Source organism: Periplaneta americana, chromosome 9, assembly GCF_040183065.1.
Source record: "Periplaneta americana isolate PAMFEO1 chromosome 9, P.americana_PAMFEO1_priV1, whole genome shotgun sequence".
NCBI lineage: Eukaryota > Metazoa > Arthropoda > Insecta > Blattodea > Blattidae > Periplaneta > Periplaneta americana.
Genome location: NC_091125.1, coordinates 12,130,152 through 12,156,723, shown reverse-complemented (window position 1 = coordinate 12,156,723; position 26,572 = coordinate 12,130,152). Strand labels below are relative to the sequence as shown.

Below are 26,572 nucleotides of genomic sequence, written 5' to 3'. Positions count from 1 at the left end.
ATTACACGATCATTTCCGTTCTTTTAAGATACCATTTGAAACATACTTTCACTTTTGTGGGTTGAATGAGTGTCATCCTTACGATGGTTTATTATTTTATTACCCTTATTATGCAGTGGCACGGAGGGTAGGTCACATCTGGCTATACCGGTAACTGACTAAGGGAAAGGAGGAAATATGGTCGCTGTTGTATTGTGAGACAAGAAATGAACAATTTAGCGATTGGTTCTGACTGTGGAAGTGTTGTGAGCAGTACTAGTTATTCTATAATAGTGTTAAATGGATAGCAATCATCGTTCCTGTAAAAATTTTCCAAATAGTTTCTGCTCTGTTTGTGGCAAATGAACTTTGAAATCACAACGTTGATAAATAACAGACAATGTAAATAAGGCATAGTGCTTGTATTTTGGCTATAAAGTGGGTGAACAAGACAAGAATTTGGGCACCACACGTGTGTTGTGTAACATGTTACGTGAAGTTAACAGAGTGGTTGCGGGGGAAAAATAACATGTCTTTTGCTGTTCCAATGATTTGGCGACAGCCCTCCAGTCATCTGGAAGATTGTTACTTCTGCATTGTCAAACCACAGAGATTTTCAAGGAAAACTAAAGATAAAATCGTGTATCCTAATTTCCCACCAGCCATAATACCCGTGCCACATTCTCCTGAACTTGATATTCCTATCCCTCCGCCCAGTGGGGAAGATTATGTCATTCCAAGGAACACGAACTATCAGAATCCTCAGACTACCCTTCAACTTCCGCTGATTCCACCTACATTCCCGAACATCATAGAACACCACATCTGATACAACAGGCAGAACTTAATGACCTAGTTAGGGATTCAGATCTTTCCAAGCAACACGCTGAACTATTAGGTTCTAGAGTACAAGAATGGGACTTATTAGCAAAAGATACCAAAATTTCCATGTTAAGAAAACGAAACAATGAACTGACTACTTATTTTGTAATGGAAAAATCTGTTTGTGCCTGCAAAAATGTGAACAGGCTTATGGATCAATTAGATATTCAATATAATTCAGGAGAATGGAGACTGTTCATCGATTCATCAAAACTAAGCTTAAAAACAGTTTTATTGCACAATGGCAACACAAAACCTACCATCAGTGGCTCATTCAGTCACTATGAAAGAAACTTATGAAAACATGTCACTAATATTGAATGCAGTAAATTATAATGAACATCGCTGGGAAATTTGTGGGGATTTTAAAGTAATAGTTTTGTTGCTTGTATTACAAAAAGGGTTTACTATGTTTGTGGGGCAGTCGAGCAACAGCACAACATTATGTGGTGAAGAACTCGTCTATCAGACAAGGTTATATTCCTGATGAGCATAATATTAAATATCCTTGCTAGTGCAACGGGAAAAAGTACTTCTTCCTCCACTGCATATAAAACTAGGGCTAATGAAAAATTTTGTGAAAGCTCTAGATAAGAGTGGAGAAGCCTTTCAACACTTAAAGACTCTGTTCCCTAAAATCAGTAATGCTAAATTAAAAGAAGGCATATTTGTCAATCCATAAATTAGAAAACTCTTTAAGGACAGAATTTTTGAGAAAAAACTTAACTCCAAGGAATTACCAGCATGGAAATCTTTTGCAAAGGATTTTTAGGGAATCACAAGGCAGAAAATTATCGCCAATTAATAGAGATGTTACTAAGAAATTACAAAAAAAAAAAACGGCCTGCAGTATGTCACTGAAGATCCACTTCTTACATTCACATTAGGACTTCTTTCCTGAGAACTTGGGGACTGTAAGTGATGAGCAGGGAGAGCGATTTCACCAAGACATTGCTACAATGAAGCAACGGTATCAAGGAATATGGGATCCAGCTATGATGGGCGGTTATTGCTTGTCTTTAAAAAGGAAAGATTCCAGTTCTCATAAGAGAAAAAATGAAGGTATTTGTTTATCTTTCTCTATTTTATTGCATGAAGAGTGGTTTTTATAAGCCTTAATAGCTGATCAGTTATTAATGTATCAGTTTTATCATATCTAAGCTGCCTTTGGAAATTTTCACCCAAAAAATAACAAAGTAATTTTTAATAGGTCAAAAATGCTGATTTTTCAGTGTATCAAGTAAATATCTATAACACAAAAACGTGATGTGTTACGAACTTTTCACTGACATTTTCGTGTTCAGCACATGCAAATTAGTTAAGATCAGCCTATTTTATTAAAGTTATGGAAAAAAAGTTCAAATTTGTTGAGTAGTGTTATTACTCATTTCTTCCACTCATGCATCACGTGTTAAGTGGATCACACTCTCACCAGCGAATAGGGATTATAAAGAATGGACACTTCGCGTCGGTACCTTTGATGTAGCCAGACCGATTTCAATGACCTTCAAGCCAGCTAGAGCGTCAGATTCTGCTTTCTCCCTAGAGTTGGCGCTGACATCACACCAGCTAGCAGTCGACACAGCGGAAATATAACACATACAATTAATACATCTAGGTACATTATGTACTCAAATAAAATAAATTGGATCCATAAAATAATAAATCCTCATTAACTGTAATTTCTAGACTCTAGAGTTCCTTTATAATGAGAGTTCAGACGTTGACCCCCAACAACAATTAAAATATGTAATGATTTGATAGCGCTGAAAATGGAAAAACAAAACTCTTACGAGAAGTAAAACCATATATCTATATTATATTATATACAAATATTAAACGAATTCGATACTTAATTTTATAATGTATTATATTATTTTATAATATAATTTATGATATCTGAAATATAAAATATTATTATTACAACTAGTTTGTCACTGAGAAATAAGGAAAAGCTGTTAACTTTAATTTATTTGAAGCAAAGCGTTACTGGCTTATGCAATAAGGTAGGCGATGTTTGGATCCTGTATCTTAATTCTATTCTCAATTATTATCTTAGCGTATGCTCGATTACACTACCTCTAGCGCTTGAAAGTGGAACTAGCCGCTGGCGCACAGAGAAACAAAACACAGGAAAATTCGCTCAGTGTCCATTCTTTATAATCCCTATTCGCTGCTCTCACTATCTGTAGCCATGCACATTCGATTCTTTCAGTTCTTGTCACATGCAAACATTATAATAGTGTCTGGAATGGAAATATATGCATTTAAATAATATTAATCAATCTCATAATGATTACTTACTACTGAATTTACACTTGAGAATCAATTCAAATTAAGAACTAATTGACTATCTTATTGTTACTGATTTTATAATTTATATGTAATGATATCACAACAATGATCAATCTATGCATAACATCTGGTAAAAAAGAAAATAAAAACACGCTTTAGCATTACTGACCTCCTTCGTTCCATATTGAATTAATTTCTGTCTCAGAATTTATAAATATAACTATTGGCTTAAATCAGTGTGTGTACTTCATCTTCACACTCTGATATAAAAGCGACTAGTTCGGTGAGTGAGTCAAATTGAAAAAAAAAAAAAAAAACAATATCAATATAAATATGATGCGAGCTGAGGTTGGGCTTTATTTAGTGTGGCAATAAAGACAAACCAAACCACAATGTATACTACATTACCAATATAAAGTTCTCTTAAATGCTTCCATGAAACCAAATACGCTATGAAGACACCTAGAAATAAAATATTCAGATGTTAAAAATAAAAGTGAAGAATTTCTCGCTTGTGCATGAATAAAATTTAAACAGGGAAAATCTATAATTGTAAAGTAAAGTCAGTGGCTGCAATGGTTTGGAATCATCATGTTGGCTAGTTTACATACTGTTAAAGCAGGAAAACCTCACCCTGTATGTGGGGAATTGATCCTTACTGTAACTAAAGATACAGTTATAATTATGTTTGGTGAAAAGACGCAGAACAGTTTAATTTAATTCCTGTAACAAAGTCCATGAAATGGCTAGTGATTATAAGCGTAAAAGACAGTTCGATTTTTCGCATAAAACTGATGAATTAACCAACACATAAGTTAGTTAATTCAACTCATTTCAAGTGTTTTGTTAGTATGAGAATGGTGCATCCTCAGGTTGCAAATAGAGGAGACAGCCTCCAGACATATATTGAATAAGCAGTCACGGACAGCCAATAAGAGGTCTCCAGCTTGAGCGTTGGGTGAATGGCTAAAAACCCACCACCGTAAAAAAGAGCTTGTTAAGAAACCCTAACATAAGCCTCAGAATGGGACTAATTCTTTGGCGCAACCACAGCAGAGAAATAAGGTAATGAGATTTGGTACTTGGAATGTCACGAGTCTTTACAGAACAGGAGGGATAACATTACTAGCAAAAGAACGAGCTAGATATAGAACAGACTTTGTGGGAGTACAGGACGTTACGTTAGAGGAATGGTATATCACCGATAAAAGATTATTTGTTGTACTACGGGGAAGGAAACAATAATCACCAATTAGGAACAGAATTCTTTATCCATAACAGTCATCAATCAACAGTGAGTGAAGATAGTCATGTTTAACTGATCTCTGCAGAGCCAGACGCTGATACAGCAATGTAAGGTTATAGCTCCGAGTATGAGTACATTCACTTGAAGTATGTATGTATTTATTCACACTGCAAATCGGTATATACCCAGTGGCAGTGGTAACTAATTACACTCAATAATGACAATTAATAATAAACAAAATTGATAAAAAATACAATTAATAATAAATTAATAATAATAATAATAATAATAATAATAATAATAATAATAACAGGGAGCATCCTAAATTAAATGAAGCACCATCACTTAAAGTAACATTTAAAGTAAATCTAATTTGTATCTTAACCCTAAGTTCGAACTGAAACCCACAAGTATATCTTCATACCTGCACAAGTACCTTTCAGCGAACTGAAACCCATAAGTATGATATGTTCATACCTGCACAAGTACCTTTCAGCACTACACTTATTTCGCTGACAACTCACTCATTGCACTGGAACTACGACACCTTTCACTGATTCTATCCTGATTTCACTAACACTTCAAAACATTTCACTGTTCAAATACTTTGCACTGCCACTATAATCTATAAAGCTTCACTCACAGAAACACACTTCACTTACATAACACACTTCACTGACACAACACACTTCACTGACACAACACACTTCACTGACACAAGACACTTCTTCACTGATACAACACTCCAATAACAAAATATCAATTATACCCTTTAAATAGTGTGTATAATATACTATCGTCTATTATTAAAGTCCTTAACCCTATTTTTAAATGCATTTTTGGTTATTGGTAGAACCTTTAGTAAATTCGCAGGTAAAGCATTCCAGTCCCTGATAGTATGATTGAGAAAAGAAAACTTTCCAGTGTCCGTCCTCTGTCTTCTTTCCCTCAATTTATATGAGTGGTCATTCCTTGAAGAGTAATTTGGCGGCTGCAACCTATTTTTTATTTCTCTCCAGGCAGGCTCACCTCTGTATGTTTTGAACATTGCGCATAATCGAATTTGCGTTCTCCTGTCCGTGAGTGTGTCCCACTTTAATGGTAAATTATTACGACAACACTTAAGAGCACATTTTTTAAATCTTTTCCAGCGTCTTAATATGCTCTAATCTGTAAGATTCCAACATGCAGCACCCCCTAACATATACGATCCGATTATTTTATTTCTTTTTTCTTGTAAAGCTGATGGCTTTGCTCTTTAGAGAATTTATTTTCATTTTGTTGGCCATTGCCCAATCATTTATTCTATTGAGGTCATTCTGAAGAATAGTAGTATCTTCATTACTTTTTATTTCCCTGTATATGATACAATCATCTGCAAATAAGCGAACCCTGGACAAGATGTTAACTGGCAGATCATTTACAAAAGCCAGAAATAGAAGAGGCCCCAAGACACTCCCCTGTGGGACTCCAGAAGTAATTTCAATTGGGTTTGATAATTCCTCCGCCACCTGTAGTTTGAGTGCAACAAGTTAAAAATTCCTTGATCCACTGGAGTACTCTGAAGTCAATCCCTGTTGATTGTAGTTTAACCAACAATATATCGTGTGGGACTACATCAAATGCGCGTGAAAAGTCAATAGTCACTGCATCTACTTGGCTATTTGAATCTATTCTGTCTGCTAAATCCTGACATACAGTTACTAATTGACTCTCACATGAGTAGCTCCCAGAAACCCATGCTGACAGTCATGTAACCAATTTGAATCATTCCAATGCTGCCTTAGATATGCTGAAATCAAGTGTTCCATCTGCTTTCAAACCACAGAGGTGAGGCTGACCAGTCTGTAATTTTTTGTATCTGAGCGAGACCCTGACTTATAAATTGGCACCACTATTGCATCTCTCCAATCTCATGGGACAGTACCATTGTTTATTGATATTTCAAATATTCGCACTAGATAGAAGTGGAATATAATATAGTGGAAAACAGTGTGTATTATTAATCAAGAGCAACAGTGGACACTAAGTTAATTTTGAATAGGCTACTTCGCAAATGAATTGAGTAAGCATGATGGAGGTTGAGTTGTGTGTGTATCGGGCAAGAATAGGAAGATTCATCATAAAAATGGGTGAAGTGTTAAGACGTCAGAGCCCCTTGGGCTATGATCAACTACTTCAAGCAATAGAAATAGTATTGACAATGTTACTGATAATTGGAAGTGTTGAGTTAAACCCGGGGCCGACAAATAGAAAAGATACTTCACTTTTATTATCAATCCATGGAGAGATGAAAGAGGGATTCAAGGCAACAAAAAGAACTTCAATGAACTGAACAGTACAATATCCAGACTGAAGGAAGAAATTGTGAAGAATACTGAGAGCATAAAGAAACTTCAACAAGAGAATGACCAACTGCAGAACAAGATAAAACACTTCGAATTCCAGCTGAGGAAGAAAAAATTACTTTTGGAATGGAGGAAGACCGGCGTGAAAATGGACTAGAAAAACACAATTCAGTAACTCATTTGTGTAATGAGATTTTTGGTCTGAATCTGAACAATGATCAGATTGAAGATGCCTTCAGAATTGGAAGAGGGAAAAATTGTCCCATACTAGTGAAATTTACAAGTATGAGGACAAAATTGTTTATCTTAGATCACTTGAATATGCTGAGAGGTACGAACATAAAATTTGAGCAGGACTACAGTGTGCAAACAAGGAGTAAGAGAAAGATGTTACTACTATTTATGAAAGAAGCGAGATCGAGAGGTCAGTTTGTGATCTTAATGAACGATAAAATAAAGATAAATGGAAACCTGTATGATTTGGAATATTGTCAGAGGAACTTCAATTCACAGAAACCCCAGGTATCCGAGAGTAAAAATTACCTGATGAAAGAAAAAAATAGTTCTATGCATATTTCGTTCCCTACTAAAGTGAATACCGAACAATCGGAAGAGATTATAGATGAGTTGGTTCATGAAGGCGAGGAACGATTGAGTCAGCAGAATGAAGTATGGAAGGAATTAAAGCCCGCATTAGAGACCAGACATCCAATGAACAAAAGTGACGACCGAGCAGGACCCAGTCAGGAATCTCCTGAGCCAAATTGGAGTAGCAGACCGAGTAAAACAATGCAGCAACATATGGCCTAGCCTATATGAGTCAGCAAGAAGCAGAAACGAGGGAGCATTATGGGAGATCAAGAGGTCAGGATGTGACGAGGATGAGGGGTGAAGAGATTATGCTTTCATCACCACAGGGCAGCATTTTATCACTGACGAGTAGACTTAAGAGCCAAAAAAGTTACAATCTTAGAAGTTGGTGCATGAGTGGTAAGAAATAAATAAAAATATGAAAGGAATTGCAACATAGTAGTTTGGTGATCTAATGTTGTAAATCGTGTTTAGTGTGATGAAAGTGTGTTTAGGGGAACTTGGATATAGAGATCAGTTAGGAAGTGATAGAATTGAAATGGATGTTAGGAAATTAAAACAGTAGTTAGTTAATAAATATAGTTACCGACAGAAGTTTATTGTAAAGAAGTAAATCTTTGAAAGTGATGTAGTGAAGTTTATGAAAGATTATATTAGTGAGAGTAATTATAATTTTTGATAATTTATTCTGAGTGTTGCTTGTGGTTAAGGAATGGATAATTAAGCTAAAGTGACTAGATACTAATGTCAAGATTTAACAAGATTATTATTGTGCTATATTTACATGCTGCAGGGATATTTTTTGTATGTTGGTGGCTATATCTTGTTGTTTTCTATTCTTGAATGCACCCCCTTTTTGCACGTCTCTGATTGGAGACTGGGGGATTGTACGTTGCCTGGTGAAGAAGGAACCAGCTGCCTCGTGGGGACGAGCTCACTCAGCAGAAGGAGATACCCAGAACAAGTTGTCTGCAAGCTTCAGCTTATCACTCATTGGCAGCCTGCAGCCCGTGATTGTCAAAGCTTGGGTTTGCCCGGCTAACTGGACAGGAATATAGTCGACTATATGGAGGACTCACTTCGACAGGACGCTTATTTGGTGTGATAGCCGCACAGACCCAGCTACGACCCATCTCATCGTAAGCAGAGCCTTGGCCGGCTTCCTATTATTGGTTATATTCCGAGTTGCGGAGTATTGTTATCATCGCTACACAACTAGAGAAGATTCTTAGTATGGAAAATTTTGGTGTGTGGTAATAGTTGTGCATGTCTATGACGGTGTTGCTACGTGGATTGTGATCCGCGTCATCCCAAGGTTGGAGTTCTGTACTTTATTACTTTTACTTGAGCCAGCTCTTGTCCAGTGTGGATATTGTTTGTAATTCCACAGGATTTATATCTTTTCCCAGTGGATATCATTATTATTATTATTCCCCATCTAATGTTAAATCATTAGTTTTCTCTTTCCAAGAAATATTTAGTTAGCATTACAGTTTGGGTATCCTTAAAATTATTCTTTGCCACCAGCCCTATATTCGGGGTTATTTTTTGTGTAGCTATTTTCATAATTTGTTACTTTAGTATAGTATTTGTAATTTGTAGTAATACTCTCTACTGTTTGGTTTTTGTTCATTAAATTGTTAACTTGATGATGCCTTTTCTTAAAATAATTATTGTTAGAGACAACCAAAAACCTTTCATGCTAGGATCTGTATTCCTTCCCTGGGTTTTCCCCAGGCACACTGACACAACATTATAATGATGTGTATTAGGAAGAAAAAAGGATCCCAATGAGTAAAAACATGTGAAGTGTTAAATGTTAAATAGGTAATGTTAGTATAGTGATTTTAAACAGGATAGTCAGTTAAAATTTAAGAACAATATTTTGATAAAGTAATAATGATCAACAGAATAATATACTGTAAAGTATAATGAGTAAGATGAAACGTATAAAGTCAGAATTACATATAAATTTATGTTAGTAAAAATAGAAGCTGGAAGGAACATAAGTGTGGCACGAACAGATGGCGGATATTTAATATCAATAAGGAGAAATTGACTGTTTTGAGTTAAGTTAATAGCAGAGGTAGAAGAGTTATTAGTTTAACAGGCTGTTGGGATTGCATACTAACTGTAGGTAAATGTAATAGAAAGTTATGATGAAACCTGTATACAGAAATGTGATGGTTCACCCTAACTAATATAAATGTTGATGACAATACAAATAAATCTAATCTTTATCCAAAAAAGAATAAAATCAGCAGTAAAAATAGTCGAATTTATCAGTGACAGGTTATCTATCGCATATAGTACTTAAAGGTAGATGGTGCGATTTCATAGTTATAAATGCTCATGCCCCTACACAAGAGAATGACGACCATATATAAAGAATAGCTTCTATGAGGAATTGGAACACACTTTTGATCAGCTATCTAGATATAATATGAAAATTTTATTGGAGATTTCAATGCTAAACTAGGATGGAATAATATTTTTAAACCGACTATTGGAAGAGAGAGCTTACACATAAATAGTAATGATAATGGAGTTAGATTAGTCAACTCTGACACATCAAAAAATTTAATTCTCAAAAGTATAACATTCCTCCAAATAACAATATACATAAATATACTTGGACTTCTCCAGAAGGACTGACACAACCAAAAAGATTACATCTTGATAGATAAACGAAGACATACTAGTATAGTAGACATATGATCCTCCAGAGGGGCAGACTGTGATTCTAACCATTATTTTGTAACTGGAGAATTAAGAGAAAGACTATCAGTACCCAAGCAAATAGAGCAACAAGTTAATATTAATTCAGAAATTAAAAGACGAGGAAACTAAACAAAATTATCAGGTTGAAATTTAAAATATTATGTTTGCCACTTTAGACAGTTCCGACGAAGTTGAGTTAGATATTAATAGCATATGGGAAAATATCAGATCAAAATATAGGCCTAATATCCAAATTGTAGCTGAGCAGAGCACAGCTTATTATAAAATTAAGAAAAATAACAAGTAGTTTGATCAAGATTGTTTCACAGTAGTAGAAGAATGAAACAGGCAAAACTGAAATTCTTACAGGATTTAGTCCAGGTGAATAGAGATAATTATTTCAATGAAAGATGGGAAGCAAGTCATATACTTAGGAACAAAAAGAGAGATTACTTGAAGGAAAAACTGAGGTAGAAACAAATAGAAAGAATATAAACACTAGGGATTTATACAAAAGTATAAAGTAATTTAAGAAAGGATATCAGCAAGGGTAAACACAATCAAGGATGAGAATAGTAACTTGCTTGCAGACACTCATTCCATCCTAAACAGATGGAAAAACTACTTTGGGCAACTACTAAATGTACATAGGTCAAATATGATTAGGACAATATTCAAATACAAACTGTTGAGCTTTTTATACCCAAACCCATACTTTCTGAAGTAAAAATTGCGATAGAAAAGTAAAAAAATTACAAGTGTCCAGGTATAGATCAATCCAGCTGAATTAATTTACAAGAGGGTGGAAACGTATTAACTAATGAAATTTATAAGCTTGTACTTGCTATTTTGAAAAAGAAAATTGTACCAGAACAATGGAGGAGTTCATAGCTGTACCCACCTTTCGTAGATTTCGAGGACTATCACTTTTATTGACCTCGTACAAAATCTTGTTCAATATTTTTTTGAGAAGATTTAACTATATGTAGATGAAATTATTGGGGACCATCAATGTGGTTTTAGGCGTAATAGATCGACTATTGGTCATATTTTTCTTATTCGACAGATATTGGAGAAAAACGGGAGTATAAGAGCACAGCAGATCACTTATTCATAGATATCAAAAAGGCACATGACTTGGTTAAGAGAGAAGTTCATATAATACTCTTATTAAATCTGGTATTCCCAATAAACTAGTTCAATTAATTAAAACATGTCTCAGTGAAACATACAGCAGAGTCTGTACAGGCCTGTTTCTGTCTGATGCTTTTCCAATTCACTGTGGATCAAAGCAAGACAATGCTCAATCACTTTTACTTTTTAACTTTTCTCTAGAACATGGGTGTCTGAACACCTATAGAATCAGGAGATATTGCATGTCAAGCATGCTCTGCTCAGGTCAATAACTTTCCACATAAAATCGAAAAAACAACCGTAAAGAATATGCACTGCAGGTTGCTTATGCCAAAGGTTATCTTGTACGAGTTACAATTGGACATCTATGCTCTAGAATACGCCATTATGAAAGTCCAGAAAAACAGAGATTGAATGAGCTACATCACCTGCTTGTTTATGTGATGACGTATATGTTAGGAGAAAACCCATAAACTAGACTATTAGGCAAAACACGGAAATTTAACTGAAGCAAGTAGTGAGATAGGTTTTGAAGTAAATCCCGAAAAAACAATATATATGATTATGTCTCGTGACCAGAATATAATACGAAATGGAAATATAAATATTGGAAATTTATCCTTTGAAGAGGTGGAAAAATTCAAATATCTTGGAAGAGTAACAAATATAAATTACACTTGGGAGATAATTAAATGAAGAATAAATATGGGAAATGCCTGTTATTATTCGGTGAGAAGCTTTTGTCAGCCAGTCTGCTCTCAAAAAAACTGAAAATTAGAATTTATAAAACAATATTATAATTTATTACAGGTTGTTCTGTATGGTTGTGAAACTTGAACTCTCACTTTGATAGAGGAACAGAGGCTAAGGGATTTGAGAATAAGGTTCTTAGGAAAATATTTGGGGCTATGAGGGATGAAGTTACAGGAGAATGGAAAAAGTTACACAGCGCAGAACTGCACACATTCTATTTTTCATCTAACATAATTAGGAACATTAAGTCCAGATGGAGATGGAGATGGGCATGGCATGTAGCACATATGGGTGAATCCAGAAATGCGTATAGAATGTTAGCTGGGAGACCTGAGGAAAAAAGATCTTTGGAGAGGCCAAGACGTAGATGGGAAGATATTAAAATGGATTTGAAAAAGGTGGAATACGATGCTGGGGACTGGATAAATCTTCCTCAGGATAGGAATCGATAGTGGACTTATGTGAGAGTGGGAATGAACTCCCAGGTTCTCTAAAAGTAAGTAAGTATATGTTTCAGAGAATCTCTCCACAAATTTCCATGCAGATAGGACTCGTCAATCATTGTTTTGGGGCGCCATTTTTAGAAGGTTGCATGTTCTGGATGGTCCTTTAAACGGCCACTCCTCTCTAAATGCTACAATCCATTTTTCTTATGTAGGCCTATTGCTTTACTAAAAATGCTACTCCTGCAAATTTTGTACCATGTACATGATATTTTTCCGAGTCTTCTTAGAAATGCAATCAGCTACAATGCTATCACGATTTTCTTTAAACTTCGAGATTTTGGGAGGAATTTTTTTTTTCTGCTAGACATCATAATTTTGTACATTTGACTACATAAAATATTACTTTCCCAGCTCTTGAGGAATAATTTGAACAATATAAACACCAAATTATGCTTCAGGGAGTTTGAAAGGTATGTGGAGCAAATTTAAGGCAGAAAGTTTTAAATTTAGGGGAAGAGAAGTGACTTTTAAAAATACAATTGAGTCCACTGCAAGAATGATGGACGTCATTTGGAATACATTTTTCAGGAGAAGCAATTGAAAGTTTGAAATGCTTAGTGCTCAAAGCTTAACTGTGATTTTCCGATCATTACTGGACAATGACTCTCAGTGTTAATGCCATATAACTCTCCATGTACATTTTATATGTTTAAGCTATGCATTGACAGTCTTGGTTCATTTTCGACAAGAAAGTGACATCCATCATTCTTGCAGTGGACTCTTCAATTAAAATTCACAAAAATGTTAATAATTCATACAATTTTGGACCAAATGACACGAAACTTTGCACAAAGGCTATTTACAGACCTAATATCTGTACAAATGTTTAAATACCTAGCTTAAACTGTTAAGAAAATTCAAATTTCACCTCATTATCTTGAAGCCAACTTAAAAAGGCGGGCCTCACACTAGTCTGGAGAGTACAGAGCATTTTATTTTAAATATCAGGATCTAGTTAGAGTAATTCAGTTTTCTAATAACACAGCTTTTTTTAAGCTGTACTATATAATTTAACTTGTGACTCTTATGAACTTATATATTATTCTTCCAGGTAGGTTCCCGACCTAAAAAGGCTGAGAACCACTGGCCTACAGTATGTCATCAAGCTTTCTTCACTTAGAACGTGATTTATGTGCCTTTTCTTATTTAAAAATGAGCAGTTTTCTCTCATGCTTTTAAATAAATTCTGGATTGTTGAATCAAATAGTATTTCTTCATAATAGGCTAACTTATTTATTTCACAGGTTTACAATGTCTTTAACAACTCCCTGTACCCATTTCAAGAATTTATAGTCACTTGCCACTCATCTCTATTCTCCCAATCTCCCTCCTCTAATTTTATAATTATGATGTACCGAAGTCATAATTAGGAACATTAAATCCAGATGTTTGAGATGGGCAGGGCATGTAGCATGTATGGGTGAATCCAGAAATGCATATAATGTGTTAGTTGGGAGACCGGAGGGAAAAAGATCTTTTGGGAGGTGAGACGTAAATGGGAGGATAATATTAAAATGGATTTGAGGGAGGTGGGATATGATGATAAAAAGTGGATTAATCTTGCACAGGATAGGGACCAATGGCAGACTTATGTGAGGGTGGCAAAGAACTTGCAGGTTCCTTAAAAGCCGTCTGTAAGTATGATGTACCAAAGTACATATGATATTTCTGTGCAAGAATTCTGCATTATCATAATATGACGAAGGATGGATAGAATACAGAAAAATTCTATCCGGCACCGGGACTCGAACCCGGGTTTTCAGCTCTACGTGCTGACGCTTTATCCACTAAGCCACACCAGATTCCAGTTCCAATACCGGATCGAATCCCCTCAGTTTCAGTTTTCCCTTTGGTGGCCTACCCTCATGTACTGTGTCACAGAATATGTGACAATGGCACAATGTCCAAAGCGCTATGTATAGAGATGCACTCATTATGAGTGACTAAGTGGCCAGTATCCAACGGGATGACCGCTGTCTTGAATCACTAAGTGATTACTTACACATATATTATTATGATGTACTGAAGTACATATGATATTTCCGTGCAGGAATTCTGCATTATCATATGATGAAGGATGGACAGAACAAAAAAAAAAGTGGAACTAGAATCTGATGTGATTTAGTGGATAAAGCATCAGCACGTAGAGCTGAAAACACGAGTTCCGAGTCCAGGTGCCGGAAAGAATTTTTCTCTGTTTTATCCATCCATCATATGATAACGCAGAATTCCTGCACGGAAATATCATATGTACTTCAGTACATCATAATAATATGATATGCGTAAGTAATCATTTAGTGATTCAAGACGGAGCTCATCCCTTCAGATCTCGACCACTTAGTCACTCATAGTCACATGTTCTATGACACAGTACACGAGGGTAGGCCACCAAACGTAAAACTGAGAGAAGTTAATCTGAGGGGATTCGATCTGGCATCAGAACTGGAATCTGGTGTGGCTTAGTGGATAAAGCATCAGCACATAGAGCTGAAAACCAGGGTTCGAATCCCGGTGCCAGAGAGAATATTTCTCTGCCCTATCCCACCTTCATCCCTCCTCTAAACCTCTCTCACTCAATGTTCTATTTCCTTTGTCCAGGTTAAGTTCAGTCTTCCTCTCTTTCTTCTTCCCGTCGGAATCCATTCATAAATCTTTTTCAGTAATCTGTCTTCCGTCAATCTTTTTATATGGCCAAACCATCTTAACTGTGCTGTTATAATGTCTTCTACAAGGAATCCTTTCAGCTTCATTTTTTCCTTTATCACATTGTTCCTGATTTTTTCTCTCCTCAAAATCCTTGCAGATCATCGCCAGAAATCCATTTCAGTCAAATGTAATTTATGTATTGTTCTTCATTTCAAATGCCATGTCTCTCATCCATATGTGATTGTGCTTTTTACAACTGAATTATAAATGTTCGTTTTTGTTTTTATTGTAGTATCTCGGTCCCATAAAATGCTATTTAGTCTTGATATTGCTATCCTTCGTTTGTTTACTCTTCCATTTATGTCTTCATGGTTGCCGCTTTTCATGATTTTCAGTCCCAAGTATGTGTATTCTTCACAATAATTTATGGTTCCTTTTCCATCTTCTAACATTAAGTCTTTTGAATATGTCCCAATTGCCATGTAATTTGTTTTCATCAGATTAATGTTTAAACCCCTTTTTTCATATTCCTCTTATCAATTTCCGTATCATGTATTCTATATCTTCATAAACTTCTGCAACTAATAACTGATCATCTGCAAATAGTAGTGAATAAATTGTATCCTCTGTTAGTAATACTCCAATTTGTAACATTTCTTTTTTCAGACTGTTAAAGCATTTTGTCATTTTGTACATATATTTTTAATAAGATTGGTGATAGGGGACATCCTTGTCGTAGACCTTTTGCGACATAAAATCCAGTTGAAAGCTTGCTGTGCATTTTAATTTTCGTATAATGATTTATCATGGAAAGTTTTATCGCCTGAATAATGATACTGTTTATTTTGTATTGTTTAACGATTCCCGTAAGCTTAATTTATTCCATGGCGCACTTTATACATATTGTAAATGAAGATTAGCTATCCTAATGTGTACTGTATTGTCACAAACTAAACTGAACTGAATGGAGGTCAGCTGTATACTTATGCTCTGACCTTGAGTCCCTTCAGTCTGTGTTATCTGTCCATACTACACAATACAAAACCTTGCCTCGCTTGATCCAGGGGAAATGTAGAAATTATTTCAGCACTTGCTTTTGATCTACAACAGTAAAAGGCTGACAGCATTTACCTCAGTGAAAGCCGCTTTCTGTGAATACTCTGTATAAGCATTGGAAATTATGACAGAGTACAGACAAGACTCATTGTTAAATGTCAGATAAAAAATCCGAGACTTAGAGCCAAAATCCATAATTAAACTGAACACTAAACTGGAGAATATGCTATGGTAGCTTTGAACCATTCCATTATAGTTACGACCAAATTGAACTAATTACACAATGTCGCCAGCATAGGACATGCGACGGTTTGTGGTGTCGTTAGAAAGAGAAATTTGTTCTCTCTCTCTCTCTCTACCTCCTTCATTCTGAACATTACTGAGAGATAGCACCACTGTTCGTGGCAAGATGTATTTGCATAAATATTTCGAGTAGATTACGTGGCTTAGATGAGGCCTCGCGAAGGAACAGTTTCGCTGTGACGCATGCACAGATCTCTCATGCAGTGGCAGCGTGATCCTTACTTGAATTTATTTATTTTCGTGTGTACATTCCAGATCAAATTAAGACGATCTTTTCTTGCTCCGGTTACACGTCTTGCATATTACACGAAGGTTAGGTTTGGTTAGTTTAGGTTTTTGTTAACCAAGTCCGCGCATGCGCAGGCAGCCAAAATGATCCTGTCGGTCATGGCCCTTATGATAGATTCTGTTTCGTAATATTGATAAACAATAATATGATGAAAGCGGTGAATAATTTCATGGCCACTAGAAGTTTTCTTCGTAAAAGACGAAGTATTTTCTGTAGACCACAAATAGAATGGCAACGCGGTCATAATTACGTACTTAACACTTCGGTGGACATCAACCAGAAATTACTTTCCTTCATTTGAATGATATTCCCTGAAACACACCTTTTTCTACCTTTATTTCATTGCGGTAACCTACTTTAAGATCTTACTACATCTACATTTTCTTTTGGTGCATTCAAAACACCGTCATTGTACCTTGCAATTGATTAATGGAGTGAATTGTTTAAGAATATAGTCCCAAATTTTACTACTACCATTTCGATTGTCTATTGTTTGACACAGCACAGGATGGCCCAGTGACAATAACTCGACAACTTTGAAAATATCCTTGTGTATACATCATACTCACGTGACTAAAGCTGGAGGTGGGGTTAGTGACGACATTCAAGCTCGTGCATCATGTTACAGTACACAGAATCATTTTTCAAACTCTCTGAATCTTCCGAATCAGTGTCACCTCCTGGCATTATTATAATGCTCTCAATTGTTTCTTCCATTAACACATCGGATTCCCAATAAGCGTTTTCTATCTTGCAGCATCTTCAGCATTTCTCTACTGAAAACTTCGAAAATAGATCCTCACACAACACCATTTTTTAATTTAATGCATCCGCTGTTAATTCTTTCAACACTGCTCCTTTTATGTCACTCTAAACCAACTCAATTGGATTTTTATTTATTTATTTTATTGGGTTATTTTACGATGCTGTATCAACATCTAGGTTATTTAGCATCTGAATAAAATGCAGGTGATAATGCCGGTGAAATAAGTTATCCAGCCTCAATTGCATTAAAGTCGGCATGATATCGGAGCAAAATATCATGTCCATGGATCCTGAGCATTCTGCCTATTATATAATGTTTTTCTTTAGGCACTCCAACCCCTACTTCTAATAACTCGGGTTTCCTGCTGTTTTCATCAAATGACACATCGTTGTTCTCAACCACTGAATTATGTTCTTTTTAGTGTCGCTGCATTGGTCCTTTTTGCAATTTGCATGCAGTGGTAATTGGCACTGTCCATTACAACGACACTATTGTTTGGGAGATTTGATAAAAACCTTATCTTCAAGCCACTTACAAAAATTAGCACTGTTCATGACATTGTGGTAGTCACCCAATTTTTGCTTGGATTTAAATATCAATTGTGCATCCTTCACAATACCTTCCTCACCTCCTGCATGTCCAATAATAAGACGCTGACCTTTTCCGACTGATGTCGTGACACCTATTTCTTGTGTAGATTGCCAGCAATAATTAATAGAATATGAAGCATTAATGTACATTTCGTCTAAATAAATTATAGGTCTGTTCTTCCTTCTGTGCTCTCGAATTTGCCTTAGGTATCTAGCATGGCATACCAAAATTTCAGGTTTTTCAATTAAAATTGTTTGCTTTGATGCACACTTTTTCCAGTGGAATCCCAATTTTCGTATAAGTTTCCTACAACATTCATCGCTACTATTTAAGCCTTCACCGAACTTCAATGCCGCATTCAATTTTGCAACTGTTGGCATGGTTTTCTTCAATATATAAAAGTCGTGTATTGTCCGTCTCACTTGACCCTCCGAGAACTTATTCATACGTATCCACTTTTTTCTTTCTTTACACTTTCTTTTTGGACTTGAAAAAAGGATACCTGTCGACTCGCAGATAAAGACCCGGGTCCTTCCTTCATAATATTTTTCAGTAAACTAAGGTTGAGACACCAGTGGCTTCACTACTGCACTGCACGATATTATACTTTAATTTAAATTCCTTCTTCTACGATTTTAGGTATTGCGCAACATTATAAACAATCATATGCACACCACATTTTAAAGGACGCCCAGAAACAGAAGGCAGACTCATTTCATACTGTGTAAAATGGACTTGAACACATACAATATACCTACAAGCACAGACACAGCTAGACTGATCCCTCTACCCAGCCCTCTCAACTTGATATATAGCAACATGACACTCAGTTCTGTGCAGGACATTTTCAAAGTTCGATGATTATAGTGGCCAGCGAGCAATGCTGACTACCAACATTGGTCTACCGTGCGTATTATCCAGTTGTTCCAAACTGAACAAACAAATTGAAGGGCAGAACATTTTCAAAGTTCGACGATTATATTGGCCAGCGAGTAATGCCAACTACCATCATTGGTCTACCGTGCATATTATCCAGTTGTTCCAAACTGAACTAACAAATTCAAGAGGTAAGAATGATATAGTCTAAACCACAAAGACAAAATTTTACAGGAAAGTGTATTAAAAGTTTAGAGTTCAATGCTATTAGGTGCAGCATTATAATTTCTTCAGAGAAAACTTGTGTCATTTGTTGAGTAATTTTTATAATATTTTACTAGTAGCTTCCTTGTAAGTTATATGTAAGAACTGACCTCACACAAAAAACCACTTTTGTTAAAAATGTGGCTTTGGACTGTCTATCTCATTCTCACCTCTTTCACTTATATTTACGTTTACAAACACTTTGCTACTTTATACTTACTTACTTACTTACAAATGGCTTTTAAGGAACCCGAAGGTTCATTGCCGCCCTCACATAAGCCCGCCAGCGGTCCCTATCCTGTGCAAGATTAATCCAGTCTCTATCATCATATCCCACCTCCCTCAAATCCATTTTAATATTATCCTCTCATCTACGTCTCGGCCTCCCTAAAGGTCTTTTTCCCTCCGGTCTCCCAACTAACACTCTATATGCATTTCTGGATTCGCCCCAACGTGCTACATGCCCTGCCCATCTCAAACGTCTGGATTTAATGTTCCTAATTATGTCAGGTGAAGAATACAATGCGTGCAGTTCTACGTTGTGTAACTTTCTCCATTCTCCTGTAACTTCATCCCGCTTAGCCCCAAATATTTTCCTAAGCACCTTATTCTCAAACACCCTTAACCTATGTTCCTCTCTCAGAGTGAGAGTCCAAGTTTCACAACCATACAGAACAAACTACTTTATACACCCTTCGGAAAATATATTCACATAAATTCCTCCCCCCACCCCCAGCGTTTCTCAGCCAAAAATTTTACGGAAAAAAGGGAAGGAATTACGCGATAATATATGGTATTTTTTGGTAATTGAAGGGCTCAGTGCAATAAGGTGCTAACCCTCACTTTTGTCAAAATTGAGATTTATACACAAACATACGTGGAATAATATTGTGCACTTTCTGTCAAAAGATGGCTCTGGTATGAGTACAAATTTCGTAGCAGTAAATGCATATCCTTTTTCTAATCAATGTTAAGAGTCATTTGTTTTGAGCAATAAGGCGCCAACCTATACCAAGTCGGAAGGAGAAAGTAGCCAAATGAACAGATTCTAAAAAAATTAATTAATTGAAATGATGACGTGAGTAACTACACTGATGATAGCATCGACGACCCAGATTATATTATGTCTGACTGGAAATGAAGGCACATCCGAAGAGTTAAGGATGAATTTAATTTCTCATTATTAAAATAGTATTGAGGGATGACACCTTCTTGCATCAAAGTTAAACGTTATAAAAGTTACATATATATCAATATATATATATATATATATATATATATATATATATATATTTATTATTTTACTCCACTGTTTCAGTGTAAATTAAACATATCAAGGGAACCTGAGATCAGTCACATCAAATTCCCTCCAAACAGGAAAAGAAAGCGTCACCATCAATACTGGGAACATTTTAAACACAAAAGATGGAAAAAATAAAGGACAACAATATACTTCACTATTCAACAAAGAAGTTATTCAACCTAGAGCGATCGTGATTTTGGTCGCATACAACTAACCAAACGTAATTAATCTGTCACTGATACTTTACCTATGTATCGACAAAAGCCTACATATAAGGCATGTGGTCTCGCCTCTGCCAGCCACCACGTTTACAGCACTTTCCACTCTTATTCTGGTGCAATATTTGCATCGCCACTCAATTTGTGTTTTGTTTATAGTATGTATAACCCAGCTAGAAGCCAAGTATGTAAGTACATCCTACTGGCACCTTCCTTTGGTAACGGAATTGTAAAGAAATACCATTTTCTTACCAAACAGTTTTAAAATGTCTCTCTGAAATAATTAAGACATTTTAACAACAATTTTTAAAACTTCCGACTTCTTGCATGAATAAATTTGTGCATGGTTGATATTAGCTGATTTAAAGGCGGGAACTAGTCTACATATTCATATGAGTATCAGTAGCCTATTACTTTAGACAAGTAAACAGCATTAAAAACCATCAGATTTGTCACCAGTTATTGGTGAAGAACTGTTTTTTCCAACAAGTCGCTAAAATACAAATTTTGATGTCATACAGGCCTCATCTTGAAAACGAAAGATCTGGTAACAAATCATCAAATGGACAACTCTTACGCTTTATGCAGGAAGTTGCCACAAGAGGGGAGAAAGCATAGGCACTAAAGGGGACTTCAACACAACTATGCGAACAAGTGACAAGAGCCATGCTACCTGAAAGATTGACCTCCCGACATGGTAGGCCTGCATTTATTCAGTATACTAACGGTCCAAACGCAGTGAGTTGGCAATTTCACACACAGACGGACGCAAGCATACAAGAACTCGTGCAAGATATTAAAATACTGATATTCAGAGCTACTTGCGAAGAAACTATCAGGAAGGTTGCAGTCCGTGTTCTGGAGTTTATCATGTTAGAGTTTTCTCACAATGACCAAAAATGAATAACAAAACTGACATAAACATTATATTTGTTAATACATCCCACCTCTCCTTCCTTAAAGATGTCAGGTAATTTGCACAGCAAGTACTTGCGCATATGAGCCAGGAGAGGCATATTCATGGCTGTACATGTTAGGAACATGGTACCCATCAGCCCTTTGGATACAGGAGCTTTGTCTGAAACAAAATGTCAACACTGTCACAAAATTCATAACACAACAGTAATTATATCTGAATACTTTATAAATGTGTTCACTTATATTAAGGTTTACAAATAATAATAATAATTTGATAAAATGCGTAGTTCATTATTTTCGACGAGTTATTTATTTTCCAATCAAGGTCATGAATTCAAATAGCCTATTTCTTAAACGTTGAAAAATATATTTCATTGTAATGGAATCGGCTATTTTTTTTGGATAAACTCCAGAACACGGACTGCACCCTTTCCCTCTTACTTCAAAATTCCAACCTTGTGCACACAAAATAAATTATTGGCACTGAAGAGTGCCTTTTCGTAAATATAACGATGCGCATTCGACAAACGCAGACAAATCTGCTCTTTTTAGTATTTTAAGACATAATTTGGTAGGTGCAGTCCGTGTTCTAAAATTTTCCCATTTTTTTAGTCCTACATAGTAGACCCTAGCATTATTCCACTGATATTAGGTAGTTTTCCAAAATATACCCTCAATAGCTATTGAAGCTCTACTGTTAAGGTCAACTCACAGAATCCTGTCGTGCTGTATTGAGACAGAATAGCAGCCATAATTATTGAAATATGTTTCTATCTCTACATGAACAATACAACTTCAGTTAAATAACACTCATTCTCGTTGAAAGTTCGAAGCGAAGATTAAACCATCGAAAATGACAATTGTCAATTCAAGGTACGGAGCCATTTTGCTGACCACATGATCTTGGCTATATTCCTCTGCTCTTAATGACATAGATTACAGGACATCTTAAAAGGAGATGTAGTCGTACCATCTACCGTCAGCAGAGAAAACTAAGTCTTCAAAAGTATCAATCAATGAGTAGTGTTGTTAAGAGACACTGAATCCATTATAACCAACGAGTTAGAAAGAGAAAGATATAGAGTGGTCATTGCGCCGCCATGTTTGAAGAAAATTGAACGACCGTCGGTAATGAACTTATGCGCCCAAAACAAAGTGGGCGGGGTGATAACTGACATTAGAATCGTCAGCTAACTTAATTTCGTTTGCATAAATCAGTTAAACTGAAGTGGAAAAACCTAGTATTTCGTCAAATACGTGCTAGGAACTTAATCTAAACTTATGTACGCTAAATTTAAAACACTTGAGCTATTCCTAGAAGGAATGCTTAAAAGAATAACCTAAGCAAAAGTGTCATGTAGTATGACAAGAAGTCCTAGCAAATATACTGAAGAAAATGTTAATATTCCTAGGTTCTTTTAAATGCGACCTGCAAGATTGCCTATAAAATGAACGAGTATGATTCGGATGATTTTATTAAATTGTTTTCCCAGTCTCTACACGTTGCAAAACTATTTACTATACCATAAGATATAGAATGAAAGTAGGCCCTATCTGTAGTAAACAACCTTTACCTCCAAGCTTGTAACGTGGGTGAAACATGACAAAACACGCTTTCAGTTTTTTTGTTACAGTGAAGTATAATTATTATCGAAATGTGAACGTGAGGCCAACAGCCGGCTGGTCTGTCTGAGCCTTTCAAGGGCTGTGGCACCACAGATAATTATTAGTGTATAATTGAGCACCCACGTACAATAATGGGGTAAGTAGTTACGAAATATATTCATACTTACCGTCGACCTGGTTGGCAAGTTGGTATAGCGCTAGCCTTCTATGCCCAAGGTTGCGGGTTCGATCCCGGGCAGGTCGATGGCATTTAAGTGTGCTTAAATGCGACAGGCTCATGTCAGTAGATTTACTGGCATGTAAAAGAACTCCAACGGGACAGAATTCCGGCACATCCGGCGAAGCTGATATAACCTCTGCAGTTGCGAGCGTCGTTAAATAAAACATAACATTTTTTTCATACTTACCCCATTATTGCACGTGGGTGCTCAATTATGTTCTTTCATGTCCTTCCAGTCAAAATACTAACAACAATGCGACCTACCCCAGAGTTTTGCGTTATTTTGGATGCGAGTGTCGAAATACGATTTTAATATTTGATTGCTATTACTAGGTTTGAAACGGAATTGTAGCGGTTTTATCCGTATTTAGTTTAACTTTATTACTAGTGAACCATTTATTTGATTAATCGTTTGTCTTCGAAATAGGCCTACTTCTTATAAGCTACAGCTCATCGTCTTCTTGTATAAGCAGTGAGGACAGAAGGAGCAGAAATAAAGGATGCCGGTGTCGAAATACAGTTTTAATATTGTATTACTATTTGTTTTTGACTGGGTCTGAAACGGAATTGTATTGATTTTATCCGTATCTAGTTTAAGTACATTACCAGTCAACCATTTATTTTGTTTATGCCGGGCGTTGTTACACATTTGTGCATGAAAAAAATGCTGCTAATTAACAAAACTATGGACGTAACTTCATAAAATTTACATGAAATATGATATATCAGTTGTCTTTTTCCTTTTGACATTGCAGTTATATGCAGCACACACAACAGGCATGTTTTTTCTTCGTTTTTTTGTGCTTCTTACCTCCGTTATACAACATTGTAAGCAGACGAATTTTTACAAAGGTGGGCGCTTAGCTCAGATCTGCCGTGTTTCGCGGTGGCACCGCAAAGAGCGCTGTACAGGACAACATGACCACTCTATAGTCTTCTCTTTCTAACTCGTTGATTATAACAGTCTTTGAAGAAAAACCGTATACTGCCCACAGTCTAATACATACAGTCACGAAACTTCAACACTTTTTCTGCCAACATTCGCGACACTAGCGCCCAAGCGGCAGGCAAGGCACTGGTCATAGTCTCGTTCAGCCAGCACGTCCTTTAAAGGGATGAGAGATGTTATAATAACGTTTTAATCATGCATCGGAATAAAGGCAATGTGTGCAATGACGAAAATTGCAGTAACAACAAGTTTAAATCTCCGAATTTGTCGTTCTTCAGATTCCCTAAAGACCAAGAGAAAATCATAACTCAGTCATAACCAATAATCCACGTTGTAGGTAGCCTACGTATTGTGTTCTATAAAACATTTATTCGTTATCAGTTACCTATTTGTATGTCAGGAAGGAGAGTTTAAATAAAAACAAAGTAAATACCTGTTACAGTATATTATTTTCTTGCAGAAATCATATGTGTAACCATTCCGATTTTGGATAATGTATTTACAGTTTTTATGCAAGTAATTCCATAATTTTTGTATTCGTGTTTTTTCTTTATTTTTTTCAAAGTTGAACGTTATACTGCATTCAAGTAGGGATCATGGTGTTAATTTTTCAAGAGTTCATGGAGTATTCTAATCCTTTTACAAAATATTCACTTCTTGAATAAATCCAGACTGTGTCGATAGATTTCTGATGTGTTGGTGTAGATTCATGTGGCAGACGTATTAAGTTCTCAAGAGCCTTTTTAAATTTAATATAAAAGCAATCATTTCTGTAATAATTTGCATGACTGTTATTGGTGTTGATTTTACATTCCCAGTGATTATTTGAGCCGCTCAGAGCAGAAGTGGTGTAAGTCAAAATTAGGTAATGAGGTTTAAAGTAAATGTTCTGTAAAATACAGCGCAAAGTAGCAATTAATTAAATAATTAATTCAAAGATAATACTTCAATTTTGTAAGCAGAGTTATGTATTTTTAATCTCCTTTAATATGTTCAGGCTCTGCAATACCATATTACATTGTTCTTACCTGTTTTCATGTTCAATTTTTCTTTTTGATTTTCTCTTTATCCGTTTCCTTGTACCTCGATGTTTTTCTTCTCCAACTATAACACTAGAACTTTGCATCAGATGACCCATTGTTCTGATAGAGAAAAGTACAGAAACTTCCACCAAACAACGTTACTTTACAATGAGAATTAAAAATATCGCGACAACGCATTCAATTAATGAAAATAAAAATTATTAATTAAAGTCAACACTAACATTGTTGTATGATTCCGTTGATTGTTTGAATTTAAATTCTAGTCTAACATGGTCGCCACATTATTTCGTGTCTGGAGGAAAACATTAGTTCAAGGAGAAATGGACAAAATTCTATTCGATGCATTCACACTAGACGACAAAATGCTATTCGGTCTGCCCACTACATTTCGAAGCTCTATTACAAGTGTTAAAATGCGTTTTGTTGAAATCTGAATGCAGGAGCGTGTAGGGCATGTTAAAAATTATACGATTTCATATCAAACTCAATTTTGTCCGTGGGTGGACATTATGCGTTTTGAAGAGTTGTTCCTCATATAGAGTTCTAATGATTCATAAATATATTTAGGAATGAATTTAATTAACCATCCACGTCCGAACAATTATATTATTTCAAACCATGATATGTGAACAGGGCCATGATTCAGTTGTAAGGAGCAGAAAGAATTACGTTTATTCCCAGCTTCTGAAACTTGTAGATTAACTACGTGTGAAATTCTTCTAGGATTCTAAAATAAAATTAATAAGAATCATATACACATTACTGTATAGCATAAAAATATAAAACAAATTACGCAAAACCCGTTTTCTGATGTGTTATCATATGTCGTGTGCACACTTTTAACTTGCCTGCCGCTAGAGGGCTACTGTCGCGCCAGCTGTCAAATGTTGGCATATTTTATACGTATGAGTTAAGTAACTGTAAGTATTAGACTGTGATACTGCCGCTGTGTTTCTGAATATTGCCCAAGCATTTGATACTGTTTGGCATGATGGTTTAATGCTAAAATTATATAGAATTGGTTTTCCTGACTATCTCACACGCATCGT

The 26,572-nt window shown here is 35.8% G+C and overlaps 1 protein-coding gene across 2 annotated transcripts in view; it reads right to left on the bottom strand.

Annotated features, from left to right (window-relative positions):
• Positions 1-22,602, bottom strand: part of LOC138705782 (ubiquitin-associated domain-containing protein 2-like) — a 76,461-nt gene extending 53,859 nt beyond the window's left edge. For both annotated transcript variants that reach the window (XM_069834418.1, XM_069834419.1), the window contains exons 1-2: positions 22,398-22,602; positions 21,715-21,845 (exon numbers count right to left, since the gene is read on the bottom strand). In XM_069834418.1, the coding sequence (XP_069690519.1) occupies positions 21,715-21,845; positions 22,398-22,437 (171 nt within the window). In that variant the 5' untranslated portion in view covers positions 22,438-22,602. The remainder of the gene's footprint in view (positions 1-21,714; positions 21,846-22,397) is intronic.
• Positions 22,603-26,572: the final 3,970 nt, after the last annotated feature.